Source organism: Aythya marila, assembly GCF_965140915.1.
Source record: "Aythya marila genome assembly, chromosome: 4".
Classification (NCBI taxonomy): domain Eukaryota; kingdom Metazoa; phylum Chordata; class Aves; order Anseriformes; family Anatidae; genus Aythya; species Aythya marila.
In genome coordinates, this window is record NC_139045.1 from 18,152,146 (window position 1) to 18,171,264 (window position 19,119).

The window sequence follows — 19,119 nt, forward strand, 5'->3', positions numbered from 1 at the left end:
TACATGAAAGCTGTTTAACACACTAAACTTGTTTATAATAGTTTGTAATTTTATTTTTAATACTTAAGTAATTTTGAGAGTTAAGAATATGACAAGTACTTAGTCTTTGAAGTTTGAAAGTTTGTTTCAAAAACTGAAGTATTTCTCTTCATAGGATTCACTGGCAAAATTTGCTGGTAGAAAACTAAAAGATTGTGGGGAAGATCTTCTTGTGGAGATTTCTGAGGTGTTATTTAATGAATTAGCCTTCTTTAAACTCATGCAAGACTTGGACAGCAACAGTATTTCTGTAAAGCAGAGGTGTAAAAGAAAAATAGAAACAACTGAAGAGATACAGTCTTATGCTAAAGAGGTTAGTTTTATTTATTTTTAATTTAGCTTTTCTAAATTTCGTAGATGTCTGTATTTCCTAAACTTGTTTGATTAACTTAGTTTTATATGTTGTATATATGGGTGGTGGTTGTGGTGTGGTTTTTCTGTGTGGTCATAATTTATTGATTCTCTGCTACAGATGTCTAGTTGTGTAGACTTTATAAATGGGAAATGTAATTTAATGGTTATATGTGCACATCAGGCAGAATAGTCAAGTGATGAAATAATATTAATATCTGGGGCCATCAAGTAGTCAAGTATTTCGACATACAGGTGTCCTGGCTCATTGTGTTTTCAGCTATTCCTACAGGTTTCCTTGTGGTAGCTTATTAAGGCACCAGCTTTTTATAACACTGTTACAGCTAGGTATTCTTCAAACAGTTGGCTTGTTGGCATATGTACCATCTATGTCTTCCTGGCATTAGGGTAAAAAAAAAAATATATGTACACATGTATCTTTGAAAATATGTGAGATTGTACTACGTATTCTACTCTAACAATGCAGTTTTTAGTTGCTTTTGTCACCCTTTACAGTATTAAACATGTTTTGTGACTTTTTCTATTGCAATCCTGCAGTTTTTACAAACGTAACTTTTTTTTAGTAAGGCAAACTGCTTACAAACGAAATGCTAAAAGAGCTCTTGTTCATATAACTCTTAACTTAATTGTGTATCTACCTCGGTGTTTCTTCTTGTGTAGTCCTTTCAGCTTTCTTTTAGAAATACAAATAGAAAAAAAAATAATCTATAAAGTCATTCATACTTTAAAATGACAACAGAAGATACTGTGAATCTGTCCTCAACTATGAACTTGTGGTTTTAGCCATAGCATCAACTTAATTTCAGTATACCTCAACTTAGATGTGCCGGTACTGTAGCTAGTGTGAAACTGGCTCCTTTACAAGCGGCTCCACAGTCTAAGAGATGATCTGAATTGAGAGAGATTTGGATATGATTTCCTGTGTTATCTGAAGTGGGTCATTGGATCCTCTTACATAAAGGATTGGTTTATACCATGCCATAAGAATGCATGGAGCCAAATTAGATCTGTCGTTTTGTCTCATCTCCTGGTGGAAGTCAGTGAATTTGGGTTAAAGTTCAGTGTCTGTGTTGTTGCTGAGACATAAATTCAGATTCAGTGGGGGCTGAGGTGAGCCAGAACTGGTAGGTCCTGGATATTTTGTACAGATCATACAAATATCTCTATATAATCTTCTCATAGCTTTCAGATCCAGGATCCTGATACAGGCACATCTGATTTTACTCCATTTTGTGACTGTCTTGAGTTCAGTAAACTAACTGGTTTTAGATTCCGTGCTGAAAAACACAGCTCTTCTCTTTGATTAGAGGTGGCATACCTAATTCTATAGGTTAAGTAAGATTCAACAACAGTCTAGAGAAATAGCCTGTGTACACATGCTTTTTAAAAGAAAAAGGTGTAGCATACTTCTTGCAATATTTTGCAACTCTAAAATTGTGAAGACATCTGTGCAAGTATCTCATAGTCTAGAATTCCCCGTGGCTTACCACAGTTAGCCAGATAGCAGTTCTCGGGAAGACTGCATTTCAGGCAGCCTTCCATGAAGCCTTAGTTTGGTTCAGTATTTCAAACTTATTTCAGTGTAGAATTGAAGACAGTTTGTGTTTCTTCTAGGCAAAAAAAGGTCTCCAGGTGGATGTTTGTTCATCTGCTGAAGATGTCGATGAGGACAAAGTATGTTTACGCTTCTCAACTGTCTTTATTCATCAGATAATTTCACAGATGATTTAGGCTTACTGTTTCCTATCATATAAATCCAGTAGCTGTAAGCTGCCCGTTTCTTAGTGTTTATAAATTCATTAAACATCTTGTTTTTTTTTCCTATGTTGTTTCTAGTGATTTACTTTATCAAAGTAAATTATAACTTCCCTTTGGTAATTTGAGTTGCCAGTCTGGAAAATAAGTATAAAAAAAGTCTTAATCAGTAAGTCTCTGTTATCATATGCCTTCAGTAACATAACTTGGATATTGGTTCGTTAGTTGTTCTGGTTTTTATTCCATTTACTACTGCAAAACCATTGTCAGTGTAAACACTGATGAATTTCTTACAAAACAGTATCTTGTTATCTTTCAACAAGTGCGGTAAGGTTAACAAAGACAGCATTAAACATACTTTTCTTATTTACTGGTGAACTATTACGTAAAGTCTAAAAAGAACAAAGTTCAGTCGTGTAACGTTCAACATGAAATGGAGTAATTTGTGATGCTTTATTTGCTTTAGCGTAGCAACTTTCTTTTCATTTTAGTATTTATTTTCTATGTTCGGAAAAAAAAAATTCCAAAGTCATCTTATTAACAGATTTGATCTTCGGCTCAAAGCACTGAGAATGCAGTCATTCTTTGAAAAATCAAATAATGAGGGCAGTAAATAAAGATGGTGCTCAGCTACTTTTAGTAGTGGATGTTTTATTTTGTAATGTTACTCAATTATTTTTCATCCTGAAGAGAAGACAGATGTTCTGCATTGGGGCACGTAGTTGAGATCTTTGGAGTTGCTTCGTGTGCTTTCTGAGTTACTAAATGTTAGGAGCTGAAACATCCTTTTTTTTTTTTCCCTTTAAGTTTGTTTTGAAAACCATTAAAAATCATTGTGGTAGGGGAGAGGAGTTGTTTTTAAAATTTTGTTTTGTTTAGTTTGAAATGTTTGGGTTTTTCCAACCAAGAATAAGATATATGATGCACTAAAATAGTGTGAATGCTATCCTAGATATCATATGCATATGTATAGGTCTAGAGTCAGTGCTTTCTTCTAGGGTTTCGGGCATCTGTTATACTGCTTAGGAAGTGCAAGTGGGAATCTATATATTACTTGTTTTGATTGCTTTCATGTAGAAGAGTGCTGCAAGATTTGGAGTCAAACTCAGGGCTTTATCTTGGGTTCATATAGACTGAGCAGAAACTTCTCACTTAAGGTATTTAGCAAATCATTTAGCAGAGAAACTGTTGAGTAGCTCTTGTCAAAGAAATTCAAAGAAGTGTTAGGGAATACTCCTAATATCTACTAGAGGTCATTTAGGAGTGAAAAGAAACCACTAGACAGTAACAATGCAAGTGTTCTACACCTCCTCATGTTAATGAAGTACCTGACTGAAGGAAAAATGCTTAAAGCTAGAAAGTCAATGGATATGAGCCTTTTCAGATAATGAAATAATCAGTTATGGTGTCCTTTATGGATGATAGTCTGAATGATGTGTGATATCTCTTAGTAGGTTCTGAAATACCTTTGCAGCATTCATTTCAAGGCCTTACATCCTTCTTAAACGTTAGCTTTTAGCCTGCAGGTGTTTGATTTTGAGGTGGGGGGAAAAGGTGATTCTTTGCAGGAACCATAACTTAATCTGTAGATAAACAAACATGAAATCACAGGATGTTCTTTGTTTTCCTAGGACAAGGATGAGACTGAAACTGTGAAACCAGCAGAGAGCTCAGAAATGTATGATGGTAATGAAGTTCCTGAGAGCATTAAGTCTGATGCTTCTGACCAAGAGGAAGATGAAGAAAGTGAGAGTGCCCCAGTGGCTATAAGTAAGTGCTTTTTATAGCTCATTAGTCAGTGCTTTCACCGTGGTCTTGACCAGCTAATTTTACAACAGAAATTTCATGAAGTGCTGCTTTGTAACATCTTCCTTCAAAGGCTTTCTAGTCAGGTCTTTTCCAGTGAAAGTTTTCCAGTATGGTATTTACTAATACCTTGTCAAGGGTTAAACGTTCCGATAAGAGGAGCTTTTGCTCTTTCTAATTACTGCATATCGTAGAAGCACATGTTGGAAATGTATTCATAGCTTGCTAAGTTGCCTATCCTGTTTCAAACTTGAAGTTTCTCAAGCTTTGAGCTGAATAATGTGAAAGCTGCCAAAATTCTATGCAACTTTTCAGTTAGATGAATGTTTGAATATGCTTATTTTTCATATTTTTTAATAATCTTGCATGTTTTTTAATCAATTCTGTCCTGTTTGTCAAAAACCAACAACTCGTGTCTTGGTTTCCCCTACTTACATTCTTAACACCAATTTGTTTAATAAGTTAAATACTACTGTATTGGTGTGAAATATTTTTTGATAATATGGCTCATGTGGAGCATACGAATAGTGGAAAATATGTCATCACTGGATTGTAATTTAAAGGAATGTTTTGACCTTAGAGTTGCAAGTGATGACTGCAGTAAATCCCTTAAAGGGATTTGGATTTTGCAGCCATCTTACTCTTTCAGATGCATCAGTAAGAGTTCTTACTGAGAAAATAACAGCTAGTTATATTAATATGTAGATCCAATATGAAGGCGGTTTTATGTTGATCTACATTTAGGCTTATCAAAAGCAGAAACCCAAGCTCTGACTAACTATGGCAGTGGAGAAGATGAGAATGAAGATGAAGAAATAGAATTTGAGGAAGGACCTGTTGATGTGCAGACATCACTACAAGCTAGCAGTGAAACAGCAACTGAAACTGAACAGGTATCACCAAAGTTGTAAACACAACACAAGAAAGCTAAGTCAGTGCGTAACCTTTCAGAAAAATATATTGTAGCACACTTCATACTGATAAAGGTAGAGAAACAAAGCAAGAGATGAAATGAAACCAATGGTTGCTATATTTAAAAAAAAAAAAAAAAAGCTTACTACTCGTTGCCTGCCTGAATTTATTGCTGGCATACTTGATGCCAGCATGGATGCACACACACACATGCATGTTTAAGTCTGCTGTTGCAGAGATAACACATAAGCAATAGGAAAGGTAAACTATCAAAAAAAAAAAAAAAAAAAAGTTTTACGCTGTTAACTTGTTCTTCTGTGCTTGCTGACATCAAGGTAATTATTGGGCATTAATTTGCAGAAGACATTGACACTTGTATTTTAACATGTCTTTGATTTGTCTTTCCTTTTTACAAGGTATGTAATATTTTTTTCCAGAACAGTGGTGAAATGTTATTGGTTGTTATTGCTATTTCATTGTTAGCTTCCTTAAAAACACCTGGATGTGTGTGACCTGGTTTTGGAGACTTATTTACTGACATGCAAAGAATTAACAAAATGGAGTTTTGAGTCTTTTGAAACTCTGGTTTACTCAAAGCTACTAACATTTAGGCAATTTATAGAGCATTTTGTGCCTTAAAAGCTAAAACATTAGGTATTTCCAGTGGAACCAGAAGGTTTATTTGGGAACTACCATAGCAAAAAAATAAAAAATAAAAAAATTAAAATTACATGTTCAGATAAAACACATTGTCGTGGTTCTGCTCGAGTGGGCAGCCAAGCTCCACCACAGCCACTCTCTCACTCCCCCTCCTCAAAGAGGAATGGGGAGAAAATATGTGAAAAGGGCTCAAGGTTGAGATAAGGACGAGAAGATCACGCAGTAATTATTGTAACGGGCAAAACAGACTCAGCATAAGAAGATAGTAAGATTTATTCCTCGTTACTAACAAGTGAGAGAAGCGAGAAACAAAGGAAAGAAACCAAAAGCACCTTCCCCCCCATCCACCCTCTTCCACCTCCTCCCCCCGAGCGATGCAGGGGAACGGGGGAATGGGGGTTCTGCTCAGTCTACAGCGCTTCTTCTCTGCCGCTCCTTCTCGATCACTCTCGTCCCCTGTGCTGTGGGGTCCCACCCACGGGATGCAGTCCTTGATGAACTGATCCGGTGTGGGCTTCCCACAGGCAGCAGCTCTTCCAGAACTGCTCCAGATATGGCTCCGTACCACAGGGTCCATCCCTCAGGAGAAAACTGCTCCAGCCTGGCTCCCCCACGGGCAGCAGCTCCTGCCAGATCACCTGCTCCTGCGTGGGCTCCTCTCCACGGGCTACAGGTCCGGCCCAGAATCTGCTCCGGCAGGGGTCTTCCACAGGCGGCAGCCTCCGTCAGTGCAGGGCCACCTGCTCCACCGTGGTCTCCTCCACGGGCTGCAGCGTGGAACCCTGCTCCACCGTGGTACTCCATGGGCTGCAGGGGGACATCCTGCTTCACCATGGTCCTCGCCACAGGCCGCAGGGGACTTCTGCTCCGGCGCCTGGAGCACCTCTCCCCCTCCTTCTGCACTGACCTTGGCGCCTGCAAGGCCGTTCCTCACTCTCCCAGCTGCTGTCTGGCGCAGCGTTTTTTTCCCTGTCTTAAATATGCTCTCACAGAGGCGCAAAACAACATCGCTTATTGGCTCAGCTCTGGAAAACAATGGGGACCTTCCCAAACATGGGGCAGCTTCTAGATCCTTCTCACAGAAACCACCCCTATGGCCCCCTGCTACCAAAACCTTGCCAGGTAAACCCACTACACACATGTATCAGTATTAATAGGTGGTTGACCAACTGATTGAATTCTATTTCCAAGAGTAGAACCGAATATTTTTATTTCATGCTAGTTAAGACAAAAACACTGAATAAGTGTACAATGTGGTTTTTAATTACCAAGGAAGAGTGAATTATGCAATAAGCTACAAAACTGGTTAGTAGAACTTGTTCTAATTCATTTTCACCTTTTCAATAGACTCCAAACCAAGAACTGAATAAAACAAAAGGCAGTGATACTATGTCATCCAAACAAGAATCTGCTAATGTAAAAGGTAAGACCAGTATGAATGGAGAGATTAACAATTCTATATGAATTGCATACTGTGAGAATTATCTGGGACAGTGATAATTGAGAGGATGATGACCAAACTTGCAAGAGTTTGTTGGGCTGTTTTTTCTCATGATACTGTCATTTGGCTTAATGCATCTGTGTTAATATAAATGTAGCAAATCTTTTAAAGAGGAAGCTTGAAATAATCTTATGTAGGTAGATGCGTTACAGTTTTTGATGTTTAACACTTAAATGAATTTCAGGTAATTGTTGCAGCCACTGACAATTGTAGCTATATAGTGTGTCTATTACAGGATTTTGTTTGGATTTGTCTAGTACATGTTTTTTTCCTGCTACTGCCATCTACTAGCAATTGAAATAATTTTATATTTTGAAGATTTATGCTGGGTTGTAACTGATTAAGAACTGAGAAATCATTTTCTGTGTCAAAACAGCCAACTGGTATGGATGTTATTTCTAGCTGTAATCTCCTGCTTTTTCTGTGTCCTTTTGTTGGAAATACTGGTTTGGGGTTTTATCTTTCTTAGACTAAAAGCAGAATTTGAATAGATTCAACATCAACACAAGAATGTGTCAAAATGTTAGGGGATTTGTTGTTCTGAATCTCCTTATACCTAGATGGTGTATTTAACAGTAGGCCTTACAGTTCTGGAGTTGGTTTTAAAAAATAAAAAATGCTTTATCAAGTCAGAAGTTTTTAAATCAGATACTGTCCTATGATAATTGCTGATACCATAGTGTATGGCACTCTCTACAAATAACTCATGTTTTATTTCAATAAGTTGTGTGGGTCTGAGGGTCTAATTCACTTTTTCACTTTCATTGCTTATTTGTAGCTTTGAATCATAATTTGTTTAAGGAAAAAAAATATAATCTGTTTTTTATACACTCAGAGTCTTTTACCATTCCTACCTAGTTAAAATGAAATTTTATGGTTTTAGGTGAACAAGATGAAGCTACACTTCTGCCTCATTACCTCAATGTCATGGAGAACACACCACCTTTAACAGTCAACGCCCCAGAATCATTTATAACAGCCAGTGTGAAAACAGAAGAAATGAGCTCATCGTTACCAGGGAATGAAACTCAAAAGCTAGATACAGCATGCGTGGTAAACAAGTCATCTGCTGGAAGTTCTGAAAGCTCCATGGCTGGCAGTCCTGATACAGAGTCACCTGTATTAGTGAATGAATATGTACGTATAATTCAGTTGGGATACATCTAAGAAAAATGAAAAGCTTTTTTTTATTTCAGTGTTATTTCTTGTTTCCAGTCTTGTTTAGTTGTCATCTGCAAATTTGATGTGGGCATTTCTTTTTGACGTACTGCTTAAAACGTTAAAAATTCTAGTTTTGGAGTGAAAATAAAACAGTGGCACTAAATGTCACTATTTTTATTAACAGGAAGCTGGTTCTGGAAATATAAGTCAAAAATCTGATGAGGATGACTTTGTGAAAGTTGAAGACTTGCCCCTTAAACTTGCAGTCTATTCAGAGGTACTTTGCTGTTTTTTGTTGTTATTTAGAAGTGCATGCTTTAAATGTCTTGATTATCATCAAGACAACAGTAAGAATTATCTAGAATTCTGAGTTTTGCTTTATCCGTTACAAAGGCAGATTTAATGAAGAAAATAGCATCGGAGGCCCAAACCAACAGTTTGTCTGACGAGTTACTGGATGGAGGTAGAGCCCAAGAGGAAGAACTAGTAGGAGATGCCCAAACTTTGAAAGAACCAGGTAGGGATTATTTTCTAAATCATCTCCACATATTGGGAAAACATCGTGAAATGGCCTTAGAATTTACATATCTTGTTGTCATTGGCTGAAGTAAGAAATCACAGTGGTACAGAAAGCATATCCTTTTATATGATCATGTATTGGCAAATAATGCATTGATATGAAGGGTTTTGCCTTATATGTCCCTTCTGTATATTTCCAGTAGATTCTGTGTCTAAAACTCATAAAAATTAACATATAAAATGCACAGTGTAACTTCATGTTTTTAAAACTTATTAAAAGCATTTTTATTTTTTGTTATATAAGCTTGGGTTTAATATTTTAAGTTTTAATTGCTAGTATCTGATTGGTAGCATCTGAATGCTTAATAAAATCTGCTGACAGATTGCTCAGTGTTTGTAATAGGGAAGCTCTAGAGACTTCTTGGAAAAGTAAAATATCTCTTAAGAGAAAAGAAAATGTTTCTGATATAAACCCTGCCATGAGGTAGAAAAAATTCTTTAGGGTGTGTGACAGTAATAAAAATTTCCATTGTTGCTTTCATGAAACTATTTCTGTAGCTCCAAAAACTTCATGGCAATATATGTCAAAATTGCTTTTCTTGCAATGTGATACTGATGCCGTGACAATTTATGGTATTAGTCTTCTGATACATTGTTGGGCTCATAGTTCTTTAATGGAAAGTATGTGTATAAATGCATGAACTGAGTATTCCTATGGTAGGAGGCTTCTGCTTGTATAGCTAGTCCCAATTCTGCAAACAGTCTAAGCTGATGAAAACTTTTTACTGCAGTTGTAATGACAGCATAGGACTTTCAAGATCAGTGTGACTGGAAAAAAAAATCTTCCCTTCCATTTCATGCAGTGCCCATCATCACTCCTTTGTCATAGTTAAGGTAGCAGAAGTCTGTCATGTCAGTCTGGTGCATACAGGTGCATGGTGCAGAAATGGTCTGTATAAGAATGCATCGTCACAGAAAATCAGTAGCTAGCAACTAAGACTTTCTTCATCTGTGTATGTGGGATATCTGTAGCTGTTTAAGTAGGCTCTCAAAGTACTTGTGCAGGAGAGGTGAGGATCAAATATTTCATCAAGGGTATAATAAATAATGGATACTTAGATGGAGATGAAGTGTGGTCAAGAGCTGTGTTCAATACCTTGTAGTTGCTAGCCAGTAATGAGTATGCTCTTATTTTACAGAAACTGTTGGAGTTCAAAGTGTGTGAAAATGATCCGAAGATACCCGCATATGTAAACTCCATGTATACAAATGCATATGGAAGATCACTACTTTCACAAATTCTGAAAGTGTATAAAAATGTAAAATAGTTTTTGACACTCTGCCTTTTAGGATAGGTATGCTAACTTCTGCCTGTGGCAGTTCAAACAGCTGGAACTGAATCCTCTTTTATTCAGTTTTGCTGCACTGTTCTTTTTCTGTCTTAATCTTTTTTATTTTTTATTGTGACTTGTTTAGTAATTTTAAAATTGTTCAGAATTGTAGTTTAAATAAAGTTTGGACTTGTCTGTAAATTTGTCTTTTGAAAAATTTTCCTCTTACTTATAAAAGGATATGAAGAGTTTGTTGTTGGAAGTTAACTGGCTTAAGTGTAGGCCTGCTTGTAGCACTTTGCTACTCCTGTTCAGAGAAATACTACTAATGTTCCTGGGATGAGAAATTCTCATCCCACAAAGTTTCTCCATCTACAAATAAGACTCATAGGTACAGTATGTATCTCTACATTGCCTTAAAGCCTAAGTATAGCTGGCCTGTTAAATATATATATATTTAATGTATGTATACATACATATATATATATATATATATATATATATATATATATTCCTGTTCATGTCCTGTAGAATGAATCTTCCTCAGCACCGTGGTCTGAGGTGAAGTAGATACCCTGTTTTTGTACTTAACTGCAGAAACCATCTGTTTTTCTACATTTCCACTTCAGCACTTTTCAACATGAAGGAGGATAAACTAGGCTGAAAATTTTTGTATCCTTTTGCATGTAATGTCGCAGCTGAATATCTGTAGCATTTGTTCCCAAAGTATTTGACTTGGTGATAGCTTTTCATGTAGAAAGGAAGAAATTTAGGAAATAACAATTGAAGTTACTGTTAAAAACACAGGTAAAGTCAGCAACTAATGAAGTCTCGTAGCAAAAGCAGAATTAAGATCAGAGAAAAGTAGATTAGAAAACTAAACCAGAAGAAAATCTTTATTCTTTAATATTCCTGCTTGCATCAGAGTTTCTAACATTATTTCTAGCTTAGTTTTATGATATCACAGAACCACAGAACTGTAGGGGTTGGAAGGGACCTCAAAAGATCATCGGGTCCAACCCCCCTGCCAAAGCAGGTTCCTCAGATCAGGCTGCCCAGGTAAGCGTCCAGACAGGCCTTGAATATCTCCAGAGAAGGAGATATTCAATATAGGAGATATAGCTTATTCAGTGTATCTGTTCCAACTTAGAGGTCCTGTTTATCTTAAATTAGGGCAAGGTTTTTCTCAAAATAGTTAAAAATAATAATAATAATAAAATCATAAATTCAGTTTCAGTTAGTTCTATAATATGACTATATGCTTAAGGAGACATTTTAGTGATAATCCTAAATACACCTGAAGTAGCCTGAAGTCTGAATAGAATAGTTTAAATTTTATTTTTTGTTTTTGAGTCTCCCCAGGTTTTGAGAGTGGATTTTGAAATGGCAGGTTGGAGAAGAGAGGTATGATTGTAACAGCAACATTTACTTACTGTGCAGGCTTCAAACTCATGGTCATACTGTATGCAGAGGACAAGGGAAATACAGGTTTGTGTTGTCACAATATGAAAATGAAACAAAAATGAAAGCTTTTAATCATGAACTTAACACAGGAATCAGTAGACTTCAAAGAGGACATACATAGAACAAGAAGATCTGTGCCCTATTTAAGATTAAAATTTGGTTAATGTGTTAAACAAGCTTTAAACTCAAGGAACAGAATGAGCACAGATCATTCCAGGGCAAGAATTCAAGAATGCTGTACATGAACAATACCTTTTAATGGATTTGGCCTGCCTTTGGTGATCAAATTTTCACCAAAATGTGACATCCAGTAGTATTTGCTTAGATTCTGTAAAAATTATAAATGCTTAATGAGACCAAGGGATAGTGCAGCTGTGCCACTGGGTTTGCTTGGACAAGGAATCAAATAGCAGTTGAAGAAATATGCTTAAAATCCATTTTAACTTTGGAAATGAAACAATGGTTGGCAGTGTTAGATTAAAATTGCTATGAGAGTTAATGTTGAAGCCTAAAATTAGCTCAAGGAACAGCTGTCTATTATAATATATGTCAAAATTAAAAAAGGAAGTCTAGATTTACTGAAGTATTGATTAAATATCATTCTGAATGAGACAAGGTAGAAAAAGGAGTGCTTATTCTAGATATATTCAACACCAGCACTGTACCTCACAATACTCTTAGAGAATTGAATACTGACCTTTGGTCATGTCAGTAGAAATGATGTTACTTGCAGGTTGTGGGTGTAGCAGGGAACAAGTCTTTAAAAGAGAAGTCTTTGTGCTCAGGATAGCTCTTTGCAGGGGATCTTGCTCTGACACCTTCAGGGACAATAAAGAAGCTTGGTATAACGCAAAAGTAAGGTCTCCAGTTGCAACTTCTGGATTAAATGCTCTGTTTTCAAATTTCACAGATGGAACTGAGGAACATTCCTTGTGGTTGAAGAAGCTGAAAATAGTAAAGACACTAAAAGTCATAGCATGGCTGGGGTTGGAAGGGACCTTAAAGGCCGTCTAGTTCCAAGCCCCTGCAATGAGCAGGGACACCTCCCACCACATCAGGTCCCACAGGGCCCTATCCATGGTGGCCTTGAGCACCTCTGGGGATGGGACATCCACACCTTCTCTGGGCAGCCTGTGCCAGGGCCTCACCACCCTCTGAGTGAAGAATTTCTTCCTTACATCTAATCTAAATCTACCCTCTTACTCTAAAATCGTTACTCCTTATCCTATCACTACATGCCCTGATGGAGTCCCTCCTAAGCTTTCCTATAGGCCCTCTTTAGGCACTGGTAGGCCACTGTAAGGTCTCCCTGGAGCTTTCTCTTCTCCAGGTTGAACAACTCCAGCTCCCTCAGCCTGTCTTCACGAGAGAGGTGCTGCAGCCCCCTGATCTTCATAACACAGTGACAACCGTGGAAATGGGGAAGCTGAGGTGTTGAGGAAAGAAAGAGGTAACAATAACCAAGCATAAGAAATAACAAGCCAACATGTAACATTCTTAAAAATGCCATATCTTTATTGTATACTGATTACATATGTATGTGATGTGTATAACATTGCAGAGGGCTCTTGTATTATAGTGTCTGTTCTGTGAGCTGTAATTGGTTAAGGAAATCTTAGTTACAAAATGTCCATCTAAAATACACTTTTACAACTCCAAAATAACATCATATTTCTATACAGAAACAAGATTTTTTTGTCTTAGTTTTTGTTAGTAAGCTTGGGGGAAGGGTATAAAGTCTTCTGTCATGGTGGAGCGTTTTTTTAAGCATCTTAGCAAAAATTGAAATAGCTCTTATACTTGTTTCACTGCTCAAAGTGATGTGATGCTGGACTGCATGTCAAGCTAGCCCCCATTTAGTGAGTCATGTGAGACAGGAGAAAGATAATATCAACTGCTTTCAAATGAGCTAAAGATACAACTTTTTTAATAGAAAAAATCTTCAACATTGGTTGTGTTTCTCTATCATGAGAGTGACATATGAAGAGGGAAGCCTCTCACAATTCTCCCAACCTCTGACACTGTGTAAGTCAATTCTCTACGAATCTATCTACTTTCAGTATTCCTTTGTTCATATCACAGAATAGCTGAGGTTAAAAAGTAGTGCTGGAGACCAAATTGTCTAAGCCCCTTGCTCAAGGAGGGCCACTTACAGCCAGTTGCTCAGAACCACATCCAGACAGCTTTCAATTATCTGTTTGGCAGACTACAACTTCTAGGCCACCTGTTGCAGTGCTCATTCACCCTTATAGTAAAGAACTATTTCCTGATGTTCAGACAGAACCGATTGTACTTCAGTTCATAGCCATGTATTCCATTATTCCTTGCTAAAAGAGTAGATTTACCAAAGGAATTAAGGTGCATCTTCTGTGTAGTCCAGTTCATAGAATCATTAAGGCTGGAGAAGCCCTCCAAGATCATCTGGTCCAACCACTCCCCTACCACTAATGTCACCCACCAAACCATGTCCCCAAGCACCAGGTCCAACCTCTCCTTGAACACCCCCAGGGACTCCACCACCTCTCTGGGCAACCCATCCCAATGCCTGACTACTTGGTCTGAGAAGAAATGTCTCCCCATTTCCAACCTAAACCTCTCCTGGTAGAACATTTTTTTCAGTGTTAGTAGAAATGATCTTGCTTAAAAAAAATGGCAGAATATGATTGAGACACAGAAAGCAGACTCCTAAGCATAGCTTTCTGGTTGATAAACTGCTTGCTTATCAACCTGGACCAAAATTAATAGTGTAGTGCACCACTCAATATGGGCATGTTGGAAAAAATGGGGGAGGTAGCTGCTGGGGTGACTGACTCAATGGCTGTCTTGCAGGTCACACCTGCTCTACAGCCTTCAGTAAAGAAAAAAAAAGAGTCATCTGTGAAGTGGGAACAACCATTTTCCTGAAACTATTCAAGATTCTGAATTCCAGCGTACTCTTCATCACTTTAAGAACAGTTCTGTGAAGCAGTAAGTACAAAGTATTCAGATAATTAAGAAAGGTAATATACCAGAGCTGGTTCTCTTGTATAGCCAACAGAATTTAGTAGCAACTCTTTGCTTAGAGGAAGGGTGCTGTGTAACATTTGTTACAACAGTATATCTGTATGGTGAATGAGCCAAAAAAACAATAGGATGCACTGGTACAGAGCAAAACCAAATCGTGGTGGACTTCGATTCATATTTGCTATGGAACTATCTGCTACTTTTAGGAGAAAGGTGCAATAATTGATTTCTTAAGAGTTTGTGACATTGCTTTTGAAACTTTATTTTCAACAAATCATTGTATTCCATTGTGTCCTGGAATGATTCATGCTCCAAAACCCCTGGTTACAGCATTTGCACAGTCTAAGCATTAAGACAACAGAAACCCCACAATAACTTGGGTTACTTTCTCTGCAATGCTAGTATTCTGAACTGTAGGTGGCTACTACAGGTAGCATTTAGTTGTGCTGTCTTGCATAACAGCAAGGAACTCAAACAAAATTTAACCCATTTATGGTAAATTTAACACCAGAACTTAAACTATTTTTGTCTTAATTAAAAAAAACTTTCCTCACTCTACACATTTGCATATTCACTATAGTAGTATTTATTCAAAGACAGACTGGAACATTTCTTGTCCTACCTTTATATAAGCTTCCCTCTCTTCATTTGTCATGAGAGATACAAGCTCTGGATTTTCACTAACTTCACTGTACGAGTAAGGCTGACCAGCTACCATTAAAACAGGATTTAGAGCTTCCTGTTCCTCCTCTTCAAAGTTGCTGCCTCCTACTTTTGTTAGTGCTGTTCCTGAGTGCTTGGCATCTTCAGACTCACTAGTGTCGCTGCCTGATTCGGGTAGTTTGCTTTTGACAACAGGAGCGTGGTCTGTGCCAGACAGTGACTTGGATTCATGGATCAGAAGAGTCTTGATGATTTCATTCTCAGGGATAGTTTCTTTATTACTTTCTTCAGTTTCTTCAGAAGCACTTACTCCTACATAATACATAATACATTAGAAGTTTTAATAGTTTTATTGTTACACACATCCATCCTGTGAAAATATTTTTTCTACTTTTTTTTTTTTTAACCTCTTCCTTTAGAATTTTCTCAAGTGCAGGTGTTCCTGCTTTAGAAGTTAATAGCACTGGTACCACATGGTTAGAGCCAGAACATTTCAGGAGTGGGTGGTTAACTTATGGCTTTAGGAATGCTATCTAAACCAGCCTAAAGAATAATTTTTCAGAAACTAGGTTTTGATAGGCACTGGTCCAGAATTAAAGGCTTGTTCTGGATTTCTAAACTAAGCTCATTACATTTTCAATAGGAAATCTATATTTAATTGTAGTAAAGCTGCTGAATTGAATTATTTGCCAATGCTCAAAGCTTACCAGCAATATTGTTGGTGACTGTTGTTGCTCCTTCCACAGTGCTCTGTGACATCCAGACAGGTTGCTCTTCAGTTGCTTTTTCTCTCTTTTTCTTCTTGGGCTCAGAATCTTGGACATCAATAACTAAGTTTTGAGTATACATGTTGCCAAACGATGAACTTCTGGTGGCCCATTTTTCAGGTCTGCCACAGGGTTCCAGCATACTTGAACATGTCTTCTGATCAAAGCTGAACAAAATGTTATCCGTTTTGGACAAATCATATACAAGCAAAACCCCCAGTTCCCAGTAAAAAAAAAAAAAAAGTTTTGTTAGCTGCTTAGCGTTAACAAATTCTCTCAATTTTAAAATTTTCATTCCCCGTCATCTCATAACAGAGGCATGTGATTTTGAATCATTGATTTTTGTATAGTTTCTTCAGTAATGCATCTCTAGATGAAGCATACTGTTAGAGCAGCACTACTTATGCACAGGAAGGGCTATGAACAATATTAGCCAAAGGAGAAGTCTGGAAAATTGTTCCTTGAAACAAAAAAAGGAACAAAAATAAGACTATAAATGCATAATGTAGAATAATTCAAGCAGTTTATAGTCACGTACAGTACCTACTGAAGAAAGCAAAGATTAGGTATTTCAAAGATTTTACAACAGGAAAGTTGTTGGGTGGTTTTGTTTTGAGTAGGAGATGGAGAGTTATGTTTATACCTTTCTGATAATTCTGGGATTTCTGTTGGCTGAGGCTCCAGCAAGTCATATGGCAGAACAGTATCTTCAGTCTCCCGCAGTAGTGCAAAGATAGGTTCCATCTGCTCATTGAATTTTGCTAGCAGGGTCCGAGCATCTCTCTTAGGAAGCGCTGAAGCATCTTCCTCTACCTCAGTATTGCAGTAAGTGCAGCGGAAAGTCTCTGCAATGGTGTCAGAATTGGAAATCACATTCATAGGATGCGGTAACATGCTAAATCCACAGCTTGGACAGGTTCCAAAATATTCTGACCTTCCTAGACTTTATGCATTTGTTCATATCATCCAAAGGAATTTGAGTTCAAGGTTTTTGTTTGTTTTTGAAGACGACTATTCACATGCTTGCTATGCAAGAAAGAAATACCTATATTGGGGAAAAATGAAGTTGGCTAGATATGGAGTAACATTAGATAGTAACTTGTTTTTTTGTTTTCCTCCTTTTCTGATCTCATGTTTTTCCATGCCACATAAATTGCAAGCATAAATAGCCTATGTTGGTTTTACTGCAAAGTTTAAAGTTCAAAAAAGACTTGGTCAAAACACATGCTAAAACCTACATTTATGTCTCAAAATTAAAGTAACACATTCCGTTAAAATGTGATCACCACTGAAACGTTTGCATTTCAGTAGCTTGTCACAGTCCCTGCACTGAGAGCAAAGCAATGGTTTGCTAACTGACTGTACACTAACTTGACCTTTGAAATTTCAAGTTAGTCATTATAAAGTATTGTTCATTGTCCCTGGTTCTGCCTTCCTTTCTAGATGCTGTGACCCAGATGTTAGCACTGTAGCTGTAGAGTAATATATTGCAATATGATGCCATTTTAACTTACTTTGAAAGGGTGCTCTCTAGTTATTTTGATTTTAGAGAAGAGAACCCCCTGAGCTCTGATGCCTTGTCTTGTATGGATGCCTCATTTTGCCCTGCAAGGAGCCTGAAATTCTGTTTTGAGTACAGACAGCAGTGATAGGACACCTCTCCTCTGCTGCTGATCTGCACTATGTTTATTGCAGTAGGTGGCTGCAAACTGTTTTAACCATTTTATCCAACTTTTCCATCAGAAAGACTGAAGACACAAAGATTAACAAATTCAGAACAGAATGAGTACAGTTTTCATTTCCATGTGAGGAAATGGGACTCGCAAGGTGGATGAGTAATTTTAACCCAGGTTAAATGTCTTGTTCCTAGAAAAGATGAGGCCTATATCAGATTCCCAACCCCACCTCTTACACTCAAGATTACTATTTCCTCTTGCTTGGCCTGTTCTACAAAGAGAGCTTTTCCTCTTACCCTCACCTCCCAGCTCCTCCTGTCCCAGGTGCTGCTCCCACCAGCAAAAAAAAAAAAAAAAAAAAAAGTATATCCTAACAAACCTACTTTCAATGCAAAGTTCCCACAGGAGCAAATTTTATGTTACTGTAGTTACTCTCAAGATTAGAGCAGATAAACACCTGTAAATACATCAAAGAGCTGATTGACTTCCAGATCCGTGTAGGTGCTGGAGCAAGATGGACATTTAAAAGAGGACCTGGTAGTCGAATCCCGCTCATCTGCTTCTATCTTCCGGCGTATGTGGTCCAGCTTGTATTTTATCACATCCACCAGCACCTTGTAATTGATGTAGTAGTAGTTGTGCCTCGTGCTCTTCCCGTTAGGGCCCGTCTCAACTCGCATGCGCACCTTCACAAACTTGTCTGCCTTGAGTGTGTTGAGAACAGTACGCAGCTGTTTGCGTTCGTACTTCAGCAGCGCTAACAAGTCATCCTCTTTCACGCAGGGGTGGCGGATCAGCACATCAAGGGCCAAGGAGTACTCAACTCCATAGAAGCCACGCACCGTGTATTTGGCCAGGCGCTTTAAGGCTGCTGGGACTTCGGTGATAACGCTTTGCTCTTCCATCAGGAGTTGAACCACTGCCAGAAAGAGAAGGGAGAAGGGTTGTACAACAAACAAGATGGATGTGAGGTGTAGTAAACCTTTCTTAGAGTTCACCATTTGCTGTGCTGCTCTTCTGCAGGAGAATAGGTTAATATAAAATCCTTAACTTGCACCTGGGGAAGGGGAGGTATCAATAGCTATCAAAGATTAGGTAATGCAGGTGGTTAAATGGAACAGGTGACTGCACCTCAAGTATTCACATCCTCCTGTGTAAAAACAACCAACCAAAAAAAAAAAAAAAGCAGCTATCTAGGAAAATAGATTACAGAGACTTCATAATAATCTTCACAGAAGACAATGTCTTCATGTGTAGGCCTTCCTGAAGATACATATCCATTTTCAATCAAAGCCAGGCAAGTAAGATCTGAAGTGAACAGTATATGCCATAAAAATTACAGCTCAGGACACAAGTCAAGTAAAAAATCTTTAGTTTAATTCATAACAATGTGAAATGGATGTGATTACACCTTTTGTGACAAAAATTTCTTTTTTTTTTTTTTCCTATTTCTTTTTTTTTTTTCTCCTCTATTGGCTGTGATGGTCAAG

The 19,119-nt window shown here is 37.7% G+C and overlaps 2 protein-coding genes across 12 annotated transcripts in view; one reads left to right on the plus strand and one right to left on the minus strand.

Annotated features, from left to right (window-relative positions):
• Positions 1–10,251, plus strand: part of PCM1 (pericentriolar material 1) — a 42,129-nt gene extending 31,878 nt beyond the window's left edge. For 8 of the 11 annotated variants that reach the window (XM_082759813.1, XM_082759812.1, XM_082759821.1 and 5 more), the window contains 9 exons: positions 155–352; positions 2,026–2,085; positions 3,798–3,936; positions 4,717–4,865; positions 6,892–6,967; positions 7,929–8,182; positions 8,391–8,483; positions 8,600–8,723; positions 9,925–10,251. In XM_082759813.1, coding sequence (XP_082615939.1) covers positions 155–352; positions 2,026–2,085; positions 3,798–3,936; positions 4,717–4,865; positions 6,892–6,967; positions 7,929–8,182; positions 8,391–8,483; positions 8,600–8,723; positions 9,925–9,950 — 1,119 coding nt within the window. In that variant the 3' untranslated portion in view covers positions 9,951–10,251. The remainder of the gene's footprint in view (positions 1–154; positions 353–2,025; positions 2,086–3,797; positions 3,937–4,716; positions 4,866–6,891; positions 6,968–7,928; positions 8,183–8,390; positions 8,484–8,599; positions 8,724–9,924) is intronic. The other 3 variants (XM_082759819.1, XM_082759820.1, XM_082759814.1) reach the window with 1 other exon arrangement.
• Positions 10,252–15,109: 4,858 nt separating this feature from the next.
• Positions 15,110–18,568, minus strand: LOC309877575 (general transcription factor IIE subunit 1-like; the record flags this gene model as incomplete). Its single annotated transcript, XM_082759044.1, has 4 exons — positions 18,087–18,568; positions 16,597–16,798; positions 15,894–16,120; positions 15,110–15,498 (listed from the first exon to the last, which is right to left on the minus strand). Exons 1-4 carry the CDS (start codon positions 18,532–18,534, stop codon positions 15,110–15,112), a joined length of 1,266 nt encoding a protein of 421 aa, XP_082615170.1. The 5' UTR covers positions 18,535–18,568.
• Between the last annotated feature and the right edge of the window lie 551 nt (positions 18,569–19,119).